This window comes from Choloepus didactylus, chromosome 10, assembly GCF_015220235.1.
Source record: "Choloepus didactylus isolate mChoDid1 chromosome 10, mChoDid1.pri, whole genome shotgun sequence".
Lineage (NCBI taxonomy): Eukaryota > Metazoa > Chordata > Mammalia > Pilosa > Megalonychidae > Choloepus > Choloepus didactylus.
The window spans coordinates 90,477,382-90,496,206 of record NC_051316.1 but is presented as its reverse complement, the minus strand read 5'-3'; the positions used below and the strand labels follow the sequence as shown (position 1 = coordinate 90,496,206).

General features: G+C 50.1%; 1 protein-coding gene across 2 annotated transcripts in view; it reads left to right on the top strand.

Annotated features, from left to right (window-relative positions):
* Positions 1 to 1,550: 1,550 nt before the first annotated feature.
* Positions 1,551 to 18,825, top strand: part of LAMC3 (laminin subunit gamma 3) — a 71,983-nt gene continuing 54,708 nt past the window's right edge. Inside the window, exons 1-2 of one of the 2 annotated variants that reach the window (XM_037798307.1) lie at positions 1,551 to 2,045; positions 15,102 to 15,406. In XM_037798307.1, coding sequence (XP_037654235.1) covers positions 1,673 to 2,045; positions 15,102 to 15,406 — 678 coding nt within the window. In that variant the 5' untranslated portion in view covers positions 1,551 to 1,672. The remainder of the gene's footprint in view (positions 2,046 to 15,101; positions 15,407 to 18,825) is intronic. The other variant, XM_037798306.1, reaches the window with a different exon arrangement.

The following is an 18,825-nucleotide window of genomic DNA, read 5'->3' as shown; positions in this document are numbered from 1 at the left end:
CTTCTGGGACTCCCATAATGCATATATTGATATGCTTGATAGTGTCCCACAGGTCTCTTAGGTTCTGTTCACTATATTTTTGTTGTTGTTGTTCTGCTCCTCAGCCTGAATTATTTCAGTTGTCTTGTCTTTGAGATCACTGATTCTTTCTTCTGCTACCTCCAATCTGTTGTTGAAACCATCTAGGGAATTTTTCCTCTCAATCATTGTGTTCCTCAGCTCCAGTATTTCTGTTTGCTTCCTACTGAGAGTCTAAAAGAGATTCCCATGTGGTTCATTCATTATTTCCTCATAACCTTTAGTTCTTTCTTTCTGTTTTCCTTAATCCCTTGAGCACAGTGAGGATCAATTTTTTTGAAAGTCTCTGTTAAGTAAGTCCAAAGTATGGTCCTCTTCACTGATGGTTTCTGGATTTTTTTTACCAATGTTTTTTGTACTTTATCTTGTACCAGCAATCTTATTAAGTTCTTACTAATTATAATAGTCTTTCAGTAGAATTTCTTAGATTTTCTAGATGTAGCTTCAGATAAATATAAGGTATAAATAACTATACCTTTGTGTTTTTCTTGTCTTATTATATTAGCTAGAAGTTCCCAAACAACATTAGATAACAATGGTGATATCATAATCCAATTCTACTTGGATATAGTTTGTAATCTCCATTCTATTCCACAGATCTTTTCTGTAGCTCTTTCCAGAACCATATTGTTAACCCCCTCTCCACCACAATTAATCTTGTTTTCCAAAAATGTCTTGATTACTTTCCCCACATTTTGTTTCTGACTTTAATGGAAGTACTTTTAGAATTTCACTGTTTAATAGGTTGTTTGCTGAGAAACAGTCTTTAGTATGTTTAGAAAGTTCATTTCTATCTTCCTTAGAGTTTTTCTGGGAATGGCTGCTAAATTTTATGAAATGCTTTATTCAGCCACTGTTGATATGAGCATATGGTGTTTCTCCTTTGAGTTATTCATTTTAATGAATGGACAGCAAAAAGGAGCATCTACCTTGAGGAGGAGCAGGGAAGGCCTCTGAGGAGGTGATATTTGGGCTGAGACCAGGTACTCTTGACACAAGTATCAGGTTAGAATCTCTTTGCCTGGAGAGCAGAGAGAAGTGTGCAGCAGGAGCACTTTGCAACGTTAGCAGAGATGTGAAAATGTGAAGAACCACCCCACAAACCTGTCTACTAGCGTGTGCTTTCTTACTAGGAGGAGATGCACAGACAGTAAAAAACTAAGCCCTCCTAAGAATCTTCATGTCCCCTTTTATCTCGGGACTTGAAAGGCACTGATAAGCAGTGTCTTATAATGGCACTCACCACTTAAGGAGCAACCACTGGAGCCTCACAACTACAAACCCCATTTTACAGATGAGGAAACTGAGACCCAACGACACGCAGGTCCCTCAGCAGAGCCGGGTTGAGAAGACCGCTCGGGCCGACGACAAAGCCGGGCACTCCCGGGCACGTCCGCCAGGTGGGGCAAGCGCTCAGGGACTGCGCGGTCGGGGAGGTGGAGGGGTGCTGCCCGCCGTGGGTCCCTCCTAAGCCAGCCGTGGGTCCCGCCCGCCGGGGAGAGGCGGATCCTGACGCCCTGCGCCTCCTCCGCACCCATCCTAGCAGAGCAGGGCAGTTGGAGTCCTGTGCGCACAGCTGTCGGTGTCCTCGGCCATGGTGGCTGCCGCGCTCCTGCTCGGCCTGGCGCTCCTGGCGCCGCGGGGGGCCAGGGCGGGCACGGGTGCATGTTACGACGGCTCCGGGCGCGCTCAGCGATGCGTGCCGGAGTTCGAGAACGCGGCGTTCGGCCGGCGCGCTGAGGCTTCGCACACGTGCGGCAGCCCACCCGAAGACTTCTGTACGCACCTGGGGGCGCCCGGCGCCGCGGCGCAGTGCCAGCGCTGCGACGCCGCGGACCCCAGGCGCCACCACAACGCCTCTTACCTCACCGACTTCCACAACCAAGACGAGAGCACCTGGTGGCAGAGCCCCACCATGGCCTTCGGCGTGCAGTACCCCACTTCGGTCAACATCACTCTCCGCCTGGGTAAGAGCGGGCTCGGGCGCAGCCAGCGCGTCCCGGTCCCCACTCTATCCCGAGCTGGAGGCCGAGGCTGCAGCTGCTGCATGCCCTGGTTGGGAGACAGGACTGAGATGTGGAGTCTCTAGGAACAGCACCTATGGCCCCCCTAGCAGCCAGCAGGATAGACTGAAGGGTACACCTTGGAGCTGGGAGGGTCCTGGCAGGCTTCTGGGAGCCCTCTGCACAGAGATAAATCGGGGTGCAATTACAATGCCCTGTAATGGTTTTTCATTCTAGACCCAGAACTGCTGGGGGAAAAAGGGAGATGAACCGCCAGGGACTGAACTAGTCCGCCCTCTAGGGCAGGATCTCATAATGTTGGGTTTTCCTCGTCACTTCAGGGGCTCATTGAGCCCCCAGACTGTGTTTAGTCCTTGGTTGTTTTCCTGGGGAGAGGCACCCAAGCATTCATCACTGGGAAGACTTTAGGCCCCTGGGCAAGTGGGCCGTGTATCATCCTGCTGTTGGTTAGATGGGCAGGATGACATGTCCTCTCCGTCTGCCCGTGTCTCCCCTCCACCCAACCCTGTGCCAAGGGGCAGGAGCCCTGAGAGCCCCAGGAATCAGAATCCAGAGCTCTTCTCTCTGGTCCCATCCCCCCAGTTCTGGGAACTGGCATGTCCCCTGCCCCCAAGCCCAGCCAGGCCAGCCTCTTCCTGGGGCGCCTCCTGGGGCCCCTGCCTTGTGCTCAGCCCTTTCAGGGAGGGAGGGTTTTCGCACGTCCACACTCAACTGCAGTGGCAAAATCTGCCCCACCCCCCAAAGCACTGAAAATCAAAAGATTATTATAACTCAGTTTGGCTGCTAAACCTGACCTCCAGCTACCCCATGGGGGGTGGGGGTGGTTAATGAACTATATGGTGTAATCACTGCATCATCTTTCTAAAAGCTGAAAAATTCTGAATTCCTAAGCACATCTAGATCCAATGAGTTTGGTTAAGGGGTTATGCTACCGTATCCCTATTTTACAGACGAGAACATTGAGCTGAAAGATATTTAGTGTTTTGCCCAAAGACACATAGCTACTAAATGACCATCTGTTATGAATCCTTGTGCCTCAAGGTCAGAGTACAAACTCCCTGACATGAACCCCACTCCCCATCAACAGAGTCAGCTCTTCCTGGCCCCTGGTGACTGCACCATGGGGAGGGTCGGGAAATGACATTGGGGTCGGGAAGGGGGCATCAACCCCTCATCGAAACAGGCAGGAGGTGGCAGAGCATTGTCCCCCACCCAGCAAAGCTCATTTCCCAGGCTGTCATCACCTTGTCTTGGCCTCTCTGGACCAGTAGGTAGGCTTCTGGATGGGATGGGGTCTCTACCCACCTGGGGGCTACAGGAAGCTGGGGAGGGGAAGTGTTGGGAAAGAGACTGGGGTTGCTGGCTGGATGGGGCTGGCAGGACCCCAAGGCCACAGGGGAAGGAATCTGGAACAAGGTTGGGGGTTGGAGGGAGACACATTGCTCCATGACAGAGGAAGCGGGTTTGACTGATGTCAGTGGGACCCAGGGCCAGGTGGGAAAGGGGCTCAGCCCAGGCACAAAGTGGGGTGGGAGTCCAGTGGTTTGGATTTTTGGACTTTTCTTATTTACTGAGTGCTTATTGTGTGGTTTGTCTGGGTGACCTCACTGAACCTGCCTAGAACCTTTGGAGGCAGGGTGTTTTCATCCCTCCGTAAGCAAGGAAACTGAGGCTCAGAGAGGCCACCCCCTGTAAGTGGTGGAGCCAAGATTTCACCCTCAGCAAGCCTCACCCTGAGCCAGTGTCCTTTCCATTATGTTACACAGCACCAGGCATGTAGGAGGGGCTTCAGAAGCGTTTGTACAGTGAATGAAGAATGAATGAATGAATGAATGAATGATAAGTGACCATGTCACCACCTCTGCCCCATGTTTCTAGGCCCAGCTCAGGGTTCTATTTTGTCTGCTCTGGGGGGCAGAATAGGATAGAAATCATGAAACTGGGACATTGGATTCAGGCCCAGCTCAGCCACTCACTGGGCAAGCAACTTTGCCTGTCTGTGCCTCAGTTTCCTCACCTGAAAAATGGGGCTAAGAGTCGCCACCTCCCAGAGTGGTTGTACAGATTCCTTGAGCTCAGGCCTACCAAGTACTCTCAGGAGCCCTGACGGTTCTCATGCTGATAAACATGGCTCTGCTGAGAATGGCTGGGAGCTGCAGCTCCCCTGCTGGGTGGGCTCCATCTAAGAATCGAGAAATGTTCAGTCCAGCCAGCCCAGCCAACCTGACTCCCAAAAGACACGCCAGCCCTGGGACCCTTTTATGCATGAGGGACGCTGGAATCCCGCAGCAGCCCCAGATTCGGTTCATTTTTGGTTTCTTGTGACCTTGTATTGATCCAAGCTGAGCCATGGATTGCAGAATACTGGGGGAAGGTTGTCAGGGTTACCCCAGAATCCCCTCTGCTATGCCATTGTACCCCGATGATGGGACTCTTGTCCCCAGTGGAGCCCTGACAGTCAGACAAGGGGGGCTGGGAGCCTTTCCTCCCAGTCCTCAAGCCACCTCTGCTGGCTCTGCCCTGCATTACCCCCTACTCCTTGAAGGCTTGTGGGAGGGGACAGTGGCTCTTGGCTCTGGCCCAGGTCCCTTGAAGAGAGTGCAGTGAAGGGCAGGGGAGGGAGAGGCAGCTAGTCAGCCAGGGTGGAGGTTGCTGCTTTCCCAGCCCCCTGTGAGCTCTGGGACATCTGTTCTAAATCCTTGCGTCTCTAAGCTGAGCCTTCCTGTCTGGGATGAAAGGCAGCAGTGGGGTCTGGCAGCTTCTAGCCCTCCACTGAGATCCAAGGAAGCAGGACAGGCTGGGGCCTTGTGGTGATGGGGGTGGGTCGTGGGAAGAGGCGATGGTCATCAGGGGTAACGGGCACTACTCAGGCGTGCTCACCACGTGCTAAGAACTCCGCTGATTCTGACCACAACTGGCACCATTCATTCATTTTTTCTTTCTATGTCAATATGGAAAAATCTTTAAAATATAATGAAATGAAGAAGCAATTGTAAAACTACATATTCAGTAAAACTAATATTAATCATTATCATTATATTAATTATAATTACATCTGAAAGTATAAATGAATTTACAATTAACTATACAATTAATTTATATTGATTTTTAAACCTAAAAACTTTATATTGTTAAGGGAGACTTGCATATGTAGGAAGATAAAATTGCACTCATCAATTTCAGGATAATGGTTTACTGGGGGCAGGGGTGGGCAGTGAGATGGGGAAGGTTCCAATTCGATGCATGATAAATATTTTTTTTGTTAAAGAAGTTGTAGGTTTAGAGAAAATTCATGTATCAAATGCAGAGTTCCATGTACAGTACCGCCCTATTATTAACATCTTACTCAGTGTGATACATTTGTTACAGTTCATAAAAGAACATTTTTATAATTGTACTATTATAGTCCATCATTTACAATAGGGTTCACTGTGTTGTACAGTCCTATGTTTTTTGTTTTTAATTTTTATTCTAGTAACATATATACTAAAGTTTCCTTTTTAACCACATTCAAATATTTAATTCAGTGCTGTTAATATGTTCACAATGTTGTGCTGCCATCACCACCATCCATTTCCAAAACTTTTCTCTCAACCCAAATAGAAACTCTGTACAATTTAAGCATCAACTCCCATTCCCTATCCCTGCTCCTGCCACTGGTTGCAGTTCATTCTTTTATACATAGATGGGGAAACTGAGGCCTGAGGGTCATATGGCCAATAAATGGTGGAAACCCCGGGACTCTCCCCCTAACTATGCTTCACTTGGGAATGAGGAGAAGCCAGTTTAGACTGGTCCATGTGATTCGAGTGTGGTCCTGGAAAGAACCCAGTTGGAGCCTCAGTTTTTTGGTGTTATGGGAGGAATCTCTCCTTCCAGCTTGCACGCTTTCTTGGATTCATGAAAATCTCGAACTGAGAAAGACCCTTGAGACCGCAGGCAGATAAGTTCTGAGCCCCTTAGCAGAGGGCAAAGCTGCAAAGATCCAGGTGCATTGACTCCTGCCTCCCTCTGCTCCCCAACCCCAGGTTCCTGAGCTCTGTGTGCAGAGTTCATTTCTTCATGTATTCATTCATTCACCCCCTCGCTATTTACTGAGCCTCAGCTGCCCCGGCCACAGGGATGTGGCTGTGAGCAAGACCCACGCACGGTCCCTGCTCTCGTGGATCCACAGTCCACCAGGAAGACAGACTGTACCAAGGAATTACCTGAAGGAGGGTTTATGCTCTGGGAACATATACTGGCATCAGCGAGCCTTATGGGGTGGGGGTGGGGGACAGGAAGGGCTTCACTGAGATCTGAAGGATGGTGGGAGTTGACAGCAGGGGCGGGGCGGGGGCGACACTGTGGGCAGCGGGAACAGCACGTGAGGAGGCAGGAGGCAGCACGGGGTGTTCTTGGAGTGAGTGCAGGGAATGAGCTTGACCCTGGCAGAGCCTGGACATCAGGAGGACCCTGCCGGCCCAAGTTGCCGCAGAGCAGCCGGGTCTCCTGTGCTTGGCTCCGTTGCATCTTCCTGTCGAGTGTGTGGCCATGTTTGCCTTGGCCAGGGCCAGCGCTGGGGGCCAAGTGCTCCTTCCTTCTCCCTGGGGTTCCAGCGGGAACGCTGGGCCCAGACAGGCCAGGGGGTCAAGGCTGTGGCCCTGATTAGCCTGCACTCACAGAAGCAGCCCCCACACCCCCTGGGCCCAGCTGGCCTTGGCCACCTCTCCACTCTCTGGGCCTCCCAGGACTGACCCAGGAGTTGCAGGGTTGGGAAGTCCTAAAGCCCGGGAGGGCTGTAGGCAGTAGTCCAGATCTGCAAGGGGGAGCTCGGCCTCTTATCAGCTTCCCCAGGCTCCAGATCATCCCTGTTCCCACCTCCCATGCTGGCTGCAGCCAGCTGCCCTTCAGCAGGGCTATAGTGACCACGTTTGTTCTTTCCTTGTGGCTTCCACCCAGGATACTTTCTCTTCCCACCTGGCTAACCCATAGCTCCTTCCCTAAACAAAATAGTTAAGCTCCTATTAAGTGCCAGTCCCTGTGCCCAACCCTGGGGATGCAGCATGGACAAGTACCTGCTGGCCCACTCAGCTTGGAGGGGCCCACCTCCAGGAAGCTCCCACTCCTCCAAGAGTGGGCATAGGCCCCGCCCATGCACTCTTGCAGCCCCTTGCCCTCTCCCCGTCACATTCTGGATCATGCTGCATGGAGACTTTTGGTTTGCTTATGTCCATCATAAGCTCTGAGCCGCCATAGGGAAAGCCTGTTTTCACAGCTGTACCCCAGCACCCAGCACAGGGCCTGCTGCACTGTGGGTGCTCGGTAAATGTTGGTCCAGTGAATGAATGGAACAACAGCTAAAAATTAGTTGTGTGCATGCTACATGCCTGGAACTGTTCCAAGTGCTTTGCAAGTATGTACTTATGTAGCCCTGTTATTTTTTATGCCCATTCTACAAATGGGGAAACTGAGACACCATGTTCAAATCACTTGCCAAGCTAACACAAGGGAGGTTAGGTCTTTTGCCACAGAGCCAGTAAGTGGTAGAGCTGGGATGTGAACCCAGCACATCATGGCTATACTGTATTTTCTCACTGGGAGCCAGGAAACAAGTAAATGAATGAATGAATGACTCAGCCTACTGAAACTCCCCCAGCCCTCCAGGCACATCTCATACTTTTCAGCTGTGATGTTCACAGCTGCCCTAACCTTTACCCTCTTCCTCTGAGCCTTCTGTTTGTGCCCTAGTCATGCTCGCGCTATGCTCCAGCCACTTCACCCACCTTCTTTCTTCTCTTTATCTCTGGCAATACCTCTGCCAGGCACGCTGGTGCTCCGTCTCATACCCCTGGCCTTTGCCTGTTGGAATCATGGCTGACAGTGGAGACTGCACCTGCTCCCCTTGCCTAGACCATCTCCCACCTGAACCCTTGACCTGGTGTTCAAACAGCCTCCTAAATGTCAACCCTTAGATGTCACATGAGGGCCTCAAACTTATGGTCCAAAAGTACAGCCATGCTTTTCCAAAGAGGATGAACAAATGGCCAAAAAGCATATAGAAAGATGCTCAATATTGTTAGCCATCAGGGAAATGCAAATCAAACCCACAATGAGATACTACTTTATACCCACAAGGATGGCTATTATTTTTAAAAAATGAAAAATAACTGTTGGAGAGGATGCAGAGAAATTGGAACCCTTGTGCATTTTTTGTGGGAATGTAAAATGGTGCAGCTGCTGTGGAAAACAGTTCGGTGGTTCCTCAAAAATTTATACATAGAATTACTGTATGACCTGGCAATTCCACTTCTCAGTATATACCCAAAGAAATTGAAAACAGGGATCAAACAGATACATGTAGAGCAATGTTCATAGCTGTGTGATTCACAATCTCCAAAAGATGGAAACAGTTCAAGTGTCCGTCAACAGATGAATGGGTAAACAAAATGTGGTACATATACAATAGAATATCATTCTGTTGTAAGAAGGAATGAGGTTCTGAAACATGCTGCAGCATGGATAAACCTTGAAAACATGCTGAGTGAAATAAACATGACCTAGAAGGACAAACACGGTATTATTCCATTTCTATGAAATGTCTAGAAATAACAAATTCATGGACAGAGAGTAGATGAGAATTTATTAGGGGATGGGGGAATGGAGGAAAGGGGAGTCACCGGGAGAAAAAAAAAGTAAAGGCATCTTCCTCCTTCTTCTTTCCATGCACTGAAACCAGAAACTGGGTGTCAACCAGATTTTTCCCTCTCTTCAACCCTTCGGCTCCAGCACTCGCCAGATCATTTGCTCGTTCTTTGAAGTATTCTTTGCGTTCTTCCTCCTCTACGTCATTCCCGCTCAATCCCTAATCCGAGCCCTGGTTTACTGCAACGGTCTTGAATGCCTGCCACTTCTCTTTATAAACTTGTGACTTCAGTCACATCGCAGCTTAGACTGGAACTCAGATCCTTCTTAACACAGAGCTCTCGGCAGTAATCAATCTGATGAAACTTATTTGCTTTCCCCAGGTTAAACAATGGTCTTGATGGTCTTGATTTATCTGTGGGGCTCAGACTCTTGGTCTAAAGATGGAAAACCTCTGGCAAGCCTAACTCAGGTTCAGCCAGGCTCTCACTGGGCCCAGAATTGCCAAGAGCTAAGATCGGAAAGGAAGAGTAGGAATGATGGGTGGCTAGACAAGAGGGCTGAGGGCCTGCCAAGACCTTCTCCCGCCCAGGCTGGTTCTGAGGCCTACAGTGGGCAGGGCCACCTCGCCCACACATTCCCCTGCTTCCCTCCCTTCCCTGCCCCCTCCAGCTCCACCCCCTAGGCTCCCCAGATGGCTCCAATTAAAAGACTTTGTTTTATTTCATTTTCCCAAAATAAGCCTCTCCTAGTTCTGTTTGGTCAGTGCCGGATGTGGGCCGGCTTGGTTTTACGACTGGCCCCAGTGTCGTTTCTGATGGGCTTTATGTCCCAGCTGGTTGGAGAGGACATGACTTGGTGCTTGGCTTGGGTGGGAACCAGGTCATGGATGAACGCTGGAGGTGGATGAGACTCTGCAGTCTCCCTTTCCTCAGCAGCCGCTTGTCCCAGGGGATACACAGAGTCCTGAACTGGACAGTGGACTGGTTTGGGGCAGTGACTTTGGGGCAGAAAGCCTGCGGTTGAATAGAGACTTGACTGTTTTCTGCATGACACTGGGCAAGTCCCTTCTCTTCTCTGAGCCTCAGTCTCCTCATTAGTCAGATGCACAATGATGGAACTGTTTGGGGATCTCAACGATGCTGTGCATGTAAACCTCTTAGCAAGGGGCCTGAAACACAGTAGGTGCTCACTAAATGTTAGTTATTGTTAAACAGAAACTCATTTGCAGATCATGACTTGTCGGGCACCTTTGTCATCAGCCATATTGTCAGGCCTTACAAATCATGCTTCCTCTTTACTCGCTCATCTGGCAGGCATTTATTAAGCACCAACTGTGTGTCAGGCACAGTGCTCAGCTCTAAGAATTCACAGCCCCAGCCCCAAGGGAATCACAGTCAGTGGGACGATGGGCAGGTCTTTACAGTACAGGGTCAAGAGACCCAGGGAGACTTCCACAAGCTGAGGCTGCAGGGATGAGTAGCAGTTGAGTGGGGAAAGTGAGAGAAGGCACTTTGGGATGGAATGGCTAACAGCAGAGCTGTGGCCTCTTTGTAGTGGAGCCTGTGGTTCGATCTAGCTGGAGCACAGAGAAGGAGGAGGGGGCAATGGCGAGGAGTGAAGCTGGGCATGTGGCTGGCCCATTAAATCAGGGGATGTGTGTGGGAGCCAGCCAGGTAGGAGTAGGGAAAAGTGTTCTAGGCAAGAGAGAACAGTGTATTGGGTGGCCCAGAGGTGAAGCAGTGGCATGCTCCCAGGCAGTGCCAGCTGCAGTCAACAGTTGCAGATGACGTTTTGACCCAGCTTTCCTGACAGGAGCCCCATTGGCCTCTGGAGCTTGCATGGGTCTGGGTTGGGGCTGCAAATAGAATACTTGTCACTGTTTAGAAGCTCTTGTGGCTGTTTCCTTCTCCAGCCTTCCGTGTGCCTTCCATAGAAACCGTTTCATAACAAAGTGGGGACTGAATTGCCTACTTGGCCCTTCTAATTAACTCTTGTAACCAAAAGTCCCTGCCGTGTCTCTATGATGTTCCTGCGTCTTTTCTCATCTCCTGGCTCAGCAAGGAAGAGGAAAAGCCACTTCCTAGCGTGTGATGTTGCTCGTTTGCATGAAATCGCAGCCACGGCTTTGTTCCCATAGCAGTTCTAGCTGCTAACTACCTTTCAGCGGGCGCCAAGCCTCCCTCCCGCGAGGTGTCTGGCTGCTAGATGTTTATCGACGAGTCTGCACAGGTCCACCTCTGCTGCCTCCCGCTCAGCATCCTTGAATGGACGCACATCTGGGGAGGCCGCTGCCTTGTTTGGAGGCCTGCCCAAAGTGGAGCAGACGCCACGCAGCTCCCCGACACCCGCTCATCTGCTACACATGCTTTCTTTTACACGTGCTTCCTTTTAAAAGGGACTTGGGGTTACAGTGCCAAGTTGGGCTACAACTTAACTTTGAAAAACATCTTAGAATAGGGCAAGGCAGTAGCTTCTTAAAAATAAAAAAGTTTTTTCTCCAGTTTTTAAATTAAAACAAGCTTCATGGGAGAAATTTTGGAAAATGTGGAAGAATTGAAAAGGGGAAAAAAAGTTACTCCAAGTCCTACACCCTCAGGACAACCACACTTGTCAGTTTGCTGTCTTCCTCTTTGGCCTGTTCTTTGGGGATTTGAAAATATAAATGGATGCTTCTGCATGTATCTTTCTTTTCACTCAGCCTTTTGACTTAAGCTTTCCCCACATTTGACAAATTCCTTGTCAGCCTTTTCAGTGGCTGCACACACAAGTGCATTTATAGCCTACAGTTCACTGAGCTATTCCCTCCAATTTTTCACTACTATTAAAAACACCTTGATGAACATCTTCATGCATTTAGGCCTGTTTCCTTGTTTGAATTCCCAAAAGTGGGATTCCTCTGCCAAAGGCCAAGAGTATCTTTATGGCTCTTCATCTACATCATCACACTACCTTTCCAAAGGGCCAAGATTTTTTTTATTGATAACAGTTCGATTGAGATATAATAAATATACCATCCAATTCACCCATTTAAAGTATACAGTTCTGTGGTGTTTAGTATATTCACAGAGTTTTGCAACCATCACCATAATCAATTTTAGAACCTTTACATCACCCCCAAAAGAAACCTCGTATTTGTTAGTAGTCACTCCCCATTCTTCTGCCCCCAGCCACTGGCAACCACTTATCTACTTCCTGTCTCTATGGATTTGCCCTTTCTGGACATTTCATATAAATGGAATAACACAATATGTGGTCTTTTGTGACTGGCTTCTTACACTCAGCATAATGTTCTCTAGGTTCATCCAAGTTGTAGCATGTATCAGTACTTCATTCTTTTTAAGGGTGGATAATATTCCATTGTAGGGAAATACCACTTTTTGTTTATCCGTTCATCAGTTGACGGACGTTAGGGTTGTTTCTGCTTTTTGGCTACCATAAATAATGCTGCTATGAACATTTGTGTACATTTTTGGGAGGACATATACTTTCATTTCTCTTAGGTATATACCTAGGAGTGGAATTGCTGGATCATACGGTAACTATGTTTAGCGATTTGAGGAACTGCCAGACTGTTTCCAAAGTGACTGAGCTAACTTTGTATGAGGGTTCTGATTTCTCCACATCCTCACCAGTGCTGGTATCATCTGTCTTTTTTATTAAAACCACCCTAGTGGGTGCAAAATAATATCTCATTATGGTTTTGATTTGCATTTCCCTGATGACTAATGATGATGAGCAGCTTTTCATGTGTTTATTGGCCGTTTGTATATCTTCTTTGGAGAAATGTCTATTCAGAGCCTTTGCCCATTTTTAATTGAGTTATTTGTCTTTTTGTTATTGTTATTAGAGTTCTTTATATATTCTAGATAAAAGTCCCTTATCAGATATACGATTTGCAATTATTTTCATTTCATTTTCATATCATTTTATTTTCATTTGCAAAAGATGGGTTGTCTTTTCATTTCCTTGACACTATCCTTTGAAGCATAAAATATATTTTTTTCTCTTGATGAAGTCCAGTTTGTCTGTTTATTCTTTTGTTACTTGTGCTTTTGGTGTCACATCTAAGAAGACTTTGCCTAACCCAAGGTAACGAAGATTTATGCCTAAATTTTCTTCTAAGATTTTTATCTATCTTTTTAGATAAGTCCACAATGTTTAAGCAGATTAAAGTGATTTTTCCTCAATGCGTAAGGGAGATTGTTTGCAAAAAGTGGAAGAGGTGGCAGCAGTGTGGGATGCTTCCTGGGGTACCTGGAAGCAGGGAAGGGAGTGCCAAAGGGGAGAAAGCAGATGTCATGAAGGGGGTAGATGTGCTGTTTGGGAACGTGGGTCTGCTTCTTGTGGTAGAACTTACCAGAAGGGCTCCTTCCATCATCATTCATGTGCACATCTATTTTCCGTGAGCACTGTGAGTACCTGCTGGGTGCCAGTCACTTTGCTAGGCACTGGGTTGGCAAAGATTAAAAAAGAAAAACCAGTTGCTGCCTTGAGGAGCTCCGTCCAGCCAGGGATGCAGGCTGAGGAGCAGGTCATTACCGTGTGAGGAGGTGAATGAGGAGAGTGGAGCTACCCCAGGTGTGGTGTTGTATGGAGGGGGTCACCTCACCTGGCTTGGGGAGGACACGGGGTAGGGAGTTGGCCAAAGGAAAGCTACCGCAGGGAGGGGACCTAAGGTGGAGGCGAGCCAGGGGCCTGGGTGGTGGTATTTCAGGCAATTGCCTTTTAACATTAACCCTTTATTCTTATTATCAAGATCATACATGCACTTAGTTGAAAAGTCAAACCCTTCTGCAGAGCGTTCTGGAAGGCAGCAGTCCCCTCCCCACCCCACCCCCAGTCTTCCTCCCCCATGCCTGCTTCCCAGAAACAGCCGCTTTTGACTCTGAGCTGTCCCTGTTCGCCGTTCCTTCACATGTCCCGGGGGACGCTGTACTGCCATGTCTTGGTGTTTCTGTTCCTAGCTGTTGCTTGTTGACATCCCATGAGGGAAGATGAGGACTCAGGGATGTCCCACATCGCCCCCTCCCTCCACAGGTACCCTTCCCACCCCACCCCCAACCGCCCGGTATGGTTCCGAGGAATTGTACCAGCTCTGGATTCACTGTTGACTGCAGTGGGCGCCCTGGGGCACGAGCTGGGAGGTGAGGAGAGCAGGGAGAGGAGGCTGGAGTGTTCCCAAGGGCAGTGAGAGGAGATGTTAGAGACCAAGAAACGACAGGCAGCAGGGAGCCAAGGCCAGGTTCTAAGAAGGGGAGTAACAGCTTCAGAGTTGTGTTCTAGAAGGGTCCCTCTGGCTGCTGTGGGCAGGGGGCAAGGCTGGAGGCCGGAGGAGTCGGGTGCAGATGGGGGATGGCGGCAGCCTGGGTAGAGTGAGGCAGGGCAGGTGCTGAGAGCATGGAGTGTGAGGTGCCTGTGGGTCTCCGGAAGCCCAATGGGCTCGAGCTCTGCAGAGATACTGGGGCTCAAGATCCTCAATGGGTGTCATCAGCATCTGTGGAGGGGTACAGGGAAGAGGTCGGGCCTAAAGCCAAGGGGGAGGGGAGACCGTCACTAGGGGATGGGGAGGGAGAGGAGGGGACCCAGGGAGGGCAGGGAAGAGGCACCAGGAGCCAGACAGGGTAGGGGGCTGCATTGGTGGTGGAAATGGTCAGAAGCTCAGGAATGAGGCCAGGTTGGGTCCCCTGGCTGTGGCTGTGAGGGGCTATTAGTGAGGTGGCTTTGCATAGGCAATTTCCATAGAACTGCAGTGTGTTGGGGGTTGAATTGGGATAGGAGGCTGTGGGGACAGCAGATAGACACCTCTCTTGAGAAATTTCGATCAGAAGCAGAGGAGAGAAGTTAGAGGGAAACTGGAGGAAGCATGGGGTCCAGAAAGGATTTTCTTAGGATTAGGGGGACTTGAAAAGGGGCTGTCTAACAGAGCAGGGGTCTGGAGTCACTGGGATGGAAAGAGGCCAAAGGTCCAGGTGGAAGGGTTAGCTTTGTTGGGGTATAGCAAAAGAAATAACCTTCTAAGGATAGACTGGAATTCTTTAGGATGTGGCGGTCTCCCCGTTTCAGGAGCAATTTGAGCAAAAAGAGCTGGCTACCTGTCAGAGGTGTTATACCGCAGATACCTGTGCAGGGAGGGAAAGGGAGACTGGCCTAGATAAGGGATGGCAAATACCTGGGAAGCATGCACAATTGTCCTCTCCTATGCTGTGACAAGCATCACACATTGATCACGACACTCCCAGAACAATGCTCCAGACAGCCTCTAGTAACCCATCCGTATTAGCTTGTGCAATGCAATCTTTCTGCTCTTCCTGAACCAGGATTCTGACTCTCCTTTCTCTTCTGTAAAATGGGTCCCTTTCTTCCTGGCTGTAGGGAAGGCTTATGAGATCACCTACGTGCGGCTGAAGTTCCACACCAGTCGTCCTGAGAGCTTCGCCATCTACAAGCGCAGCCACGCGGGTGGCCCGTGGGAGCCCTACCAGTACTACAGCGCGTCCTGCAAGAAGACCTACGGGCAGCCCGAGGGCCACTACCTGCGCCCCGGCGAGGACGAGCGCGTGGCCTTCTGCACCTCCGAGTTCAGTGACATCTCCCCGCTGAGCGGGGGCAACGTGGCCTTCTCCACCCTGGAGGGCCGGCCCAGCGCCTACAACTTCGAGGAGAGCGCTGTGCTGCAGGTCAGAGAGCAGCGGGTTTTGCAAGGGCTGGGACCAGGCTGCGGGAGGGATGCCCGGGTCAGGGTGACTGCAGGAAAGTCTAAGTGGCAGGGCAACAAGGGGCCCTTTTCCAACTTCAAGCAATAGAAGCCTCTGTCACGTGGATGCCCGATGATGAAATAGATGGGAGTCGAGCAGCATTGTCCCTTCCCTTGTTCCCTGAGTAGCACCTTGCGGCTCCCAGGAGCCCCATGACAACTGCCAACTAAGCTGACCCCTTCCTGATACGGATGGGGAGACCGAGGCCTGGAGAGGGAAGGGGTTTGCCAGGAGAACACATGATCTGGAGGAAGGGGCAGCCGGTGTCCTTTCTGGAGCTCCTTACCTTTAGGGCTCGCTTCCTCTCTCTGTGAAATGATAGCAGTGCCTGCCTTGTGTGTCTCTGAGGGCTTTTATGAGGAGAACATGGAAAATGTGAAAAGAACAAGAGCTTTGGAGTCATAGAGTCCTGGGCTCGGTGCTGGAAGGCAGAGCTGTCCAACACAACTTTCTGTGATGATGGAAATGGTCCATAGCTACATCATCCAATACAGTAGCCACTGGTCATGTGTGGCTCTTGAGCACCGTGATTGAGGAAATGAATGTTTCATTTTATTTCATTTTAATTAACTTTGATTTAAATAGCCATGTGTGTCTGGCGGTTGCCACGCTGGACTGTGCAGCTGAGGGATAGCAGCAGGGTACACCCGAGGGGTTGCTCACTCCAGGCTTTGAAGATAAGAGTTGACAGCAGCTCCCTGGTCTCCTCCTTAGGGCAAAGAGGGCAGTGGGCCTGCATCTGTGTCCTTTGATGCAGGGTCCCCAGTCCCACCACGTGTCAGCATAGCCTCCCTGCACGTCCACATTTGTCAAGAACCATCATCTACAGCCATGGTGGCCTGTTTGATGTGACTGGGTGTGCTTGGGGAGCGGGGGCCCTCTGGTTCATTTCCCTGCAGTCACGTAGGCTGCTGCCCAATAAAATGGTCATCCTCCCACACAACATTCAAAGCGCCGCCTCTGTCTATCTGAGGGGGCTGGGGTTAGAAACTGTCTGTTTCCAGAGGGGACCTGAGGCCTCAGAAAGAAGTTGTGTCCTGGACAGCTGCACATCATAAGTCACAGCATCCCATCTCCAGACCCCCAGGCCCTGCTTGTCCCATTAAAAAATGCTCACGTCATCTCCACGATTTTGTTTAAAATTACAGTTTCTTCTCCATAGGATCTAAGCTCCACAGATTAGGAGATCTAAAAGCCATAGATTAGGAGATCTAAGTGCCATAGATTAGGAGATCTAAGAACCATAGATTAGGAGATCTAAGAGCTATAGATTAGGAGATCTAAATGCTATAGATGAGGAAACGTCAGCTGAAGGCAGATGAAGAGTGGTCAAGCCGAGGTCAAGCACAAAGGGCCTGGCCCCCAGTCTGGCCTTTGTGCGGCTAAAACCTCTCAGAGAGGCTTATGCTGAGGCCCTTGGTAGCGAGACCCTTCTGACTTGGTGCCTCCTATGACCTGGACATTGTCCCTGATAGAGAAGAAACCTTTGCAGAAATGTTCCTAGGCAGAAGCCAAGGTCAGAGAAGGACAAAGAAAGGCAAGGCCAGCCTTCCACCTCTCTCTCCTCATCCTTCCTCCAGATGCATTGGGGTGGCTCTTCCTCAGAGGACATAGAGCATTTCTAGGGGGGAGGCTTGAGGGAAACAAGAGATGTGTCCATGCAGCTGCGGGGTCTCAGGTTCCTCTGTCCTCCACGGATGGGCCGAGCACCTTGGGGAGAAGGCCCACTTGGCCAACCCAGGATCAGGCCTCCAGAGCTGAGTGCCAGCCTCAGTGGCTCAGACCTGCCTCTCCATGGTGCTGGGTGGGACAGAATCACTGCTCCTTGGAACTGGAGCTCTCTGCCTCCTGCTTCTCCATCACACATGTTCTGGATCCAGGGATCTGTTCAAAATAAACTCCAAAACCCACTTGTAGTTTAGCTGAGGCCCTTGCAAGTGGCAAAAGCCAGTTTTTTTTTTTTTTTTTTTGCTTGTGTGCAGCAGGGCTTTGGTTTGCCCTAAAATGACCTCTTTAAGGCATCAGGGAGTGCATCCTACAATTTGGGCTAAGGGAACAAATTCCTCTTCTTTCTCCCGGCTCCCATCCTAGTGTCTCAGGAAGATTTTGATCCTGTGCCTTCACTACCATTGTCCTTGTGGACTGATGGAGCAGGCCATAGGCCAGAAAGTGGATGCAGGAACCTAGAGGAGGGGTTCCTGCCCAGCTCTGCCACTAATGCGCTAGGAGGCCTTTGGCAGGTCCCTGTCCTCTGGTATGATGAGGGCGCTGGGGTAGACATTGGAAGGCAGGTTAGCCTAGTGGTTAAAGCCTGGGCCTGGAGTCAGAGAGAGTCACATCCCAGCCCTGCCATGTACCAGCTGTGCAACTTGGAGCAGACTACTTAGTCTCCTCACCTGTAAAATGGGGATAATAATAGTACCTGCCTCATAGGGTTGTTATGAGGAGTCAATGAGGTAGTGACAACATGTCTGAGCTGTGTGTGATCACACGATCTGTGCCAGCTGCTCCTGCTGCTGTTGAGCCTTCCAGCTCTGACATCCAATTGTTGGAGTTCTCTAGGGGGCACTTTTCCTGGAGAAAGAACAGAAGATCAGGGCCTTCAGCTGTGGACTGCTGGATTTCCCCACTCTGGGCCTTAGAGCTTTGCTCCTCAGCTGGCCCAGGGACCAGCAGCTTCAGCATTACCTGGGCCCTTGTTAGAAATGCAGGTTCTCAGGCCCTGCGCCAGACCTCTGCATCAGACTAAATGCACACTAACATTTGGGAAGCACAGCCTTTGGTGATTCGGGTCATGATGGGGACCTGAAAACTCAAGCACAAACTCAGCTCAGTGCTGAGATTCCCAATTAAGTTTTCTGGGCCTGGACCCCTCCTCCTCCCTAAAGGATCCTCAGACAGAGGCCCCGGGTCCCAGGCAGTGGGCTCGAGAGTTTCTGAATTCCAGGGGAGCTAGAGAGGCCCTGCTGGCCTGAGTCATGCTGGGGAGAGAAGGCAGACTTTTCTGTAATGATGGGCCTGATTGCTAAACCAGAGGCTCCTGGGCTGAATTAAAATGATTAAAATTCTGCTGGAGCTACCTCTCATTATAACAGCAGGCAGATGAAAATGTCAGCCTTCACGTGGGCTCTCCTTCACTTCCCCACCAAACACTTCCATGGGGAAACTGTTCACTCGGTGATGAGCAAGTATTTATCGAGTGCCTGCTACGTGCCAGGCTGAGGCTAAGAGCTGGGGATGCGAGAGAACGAGGAGCCCCAGTGCCAGTTTTCCTGGGGCTTACATCCCGGTGGGAGAGACGGCAGCTGGGGCAGCTGGCTTGTCTGTGGGGCCTGATCCTC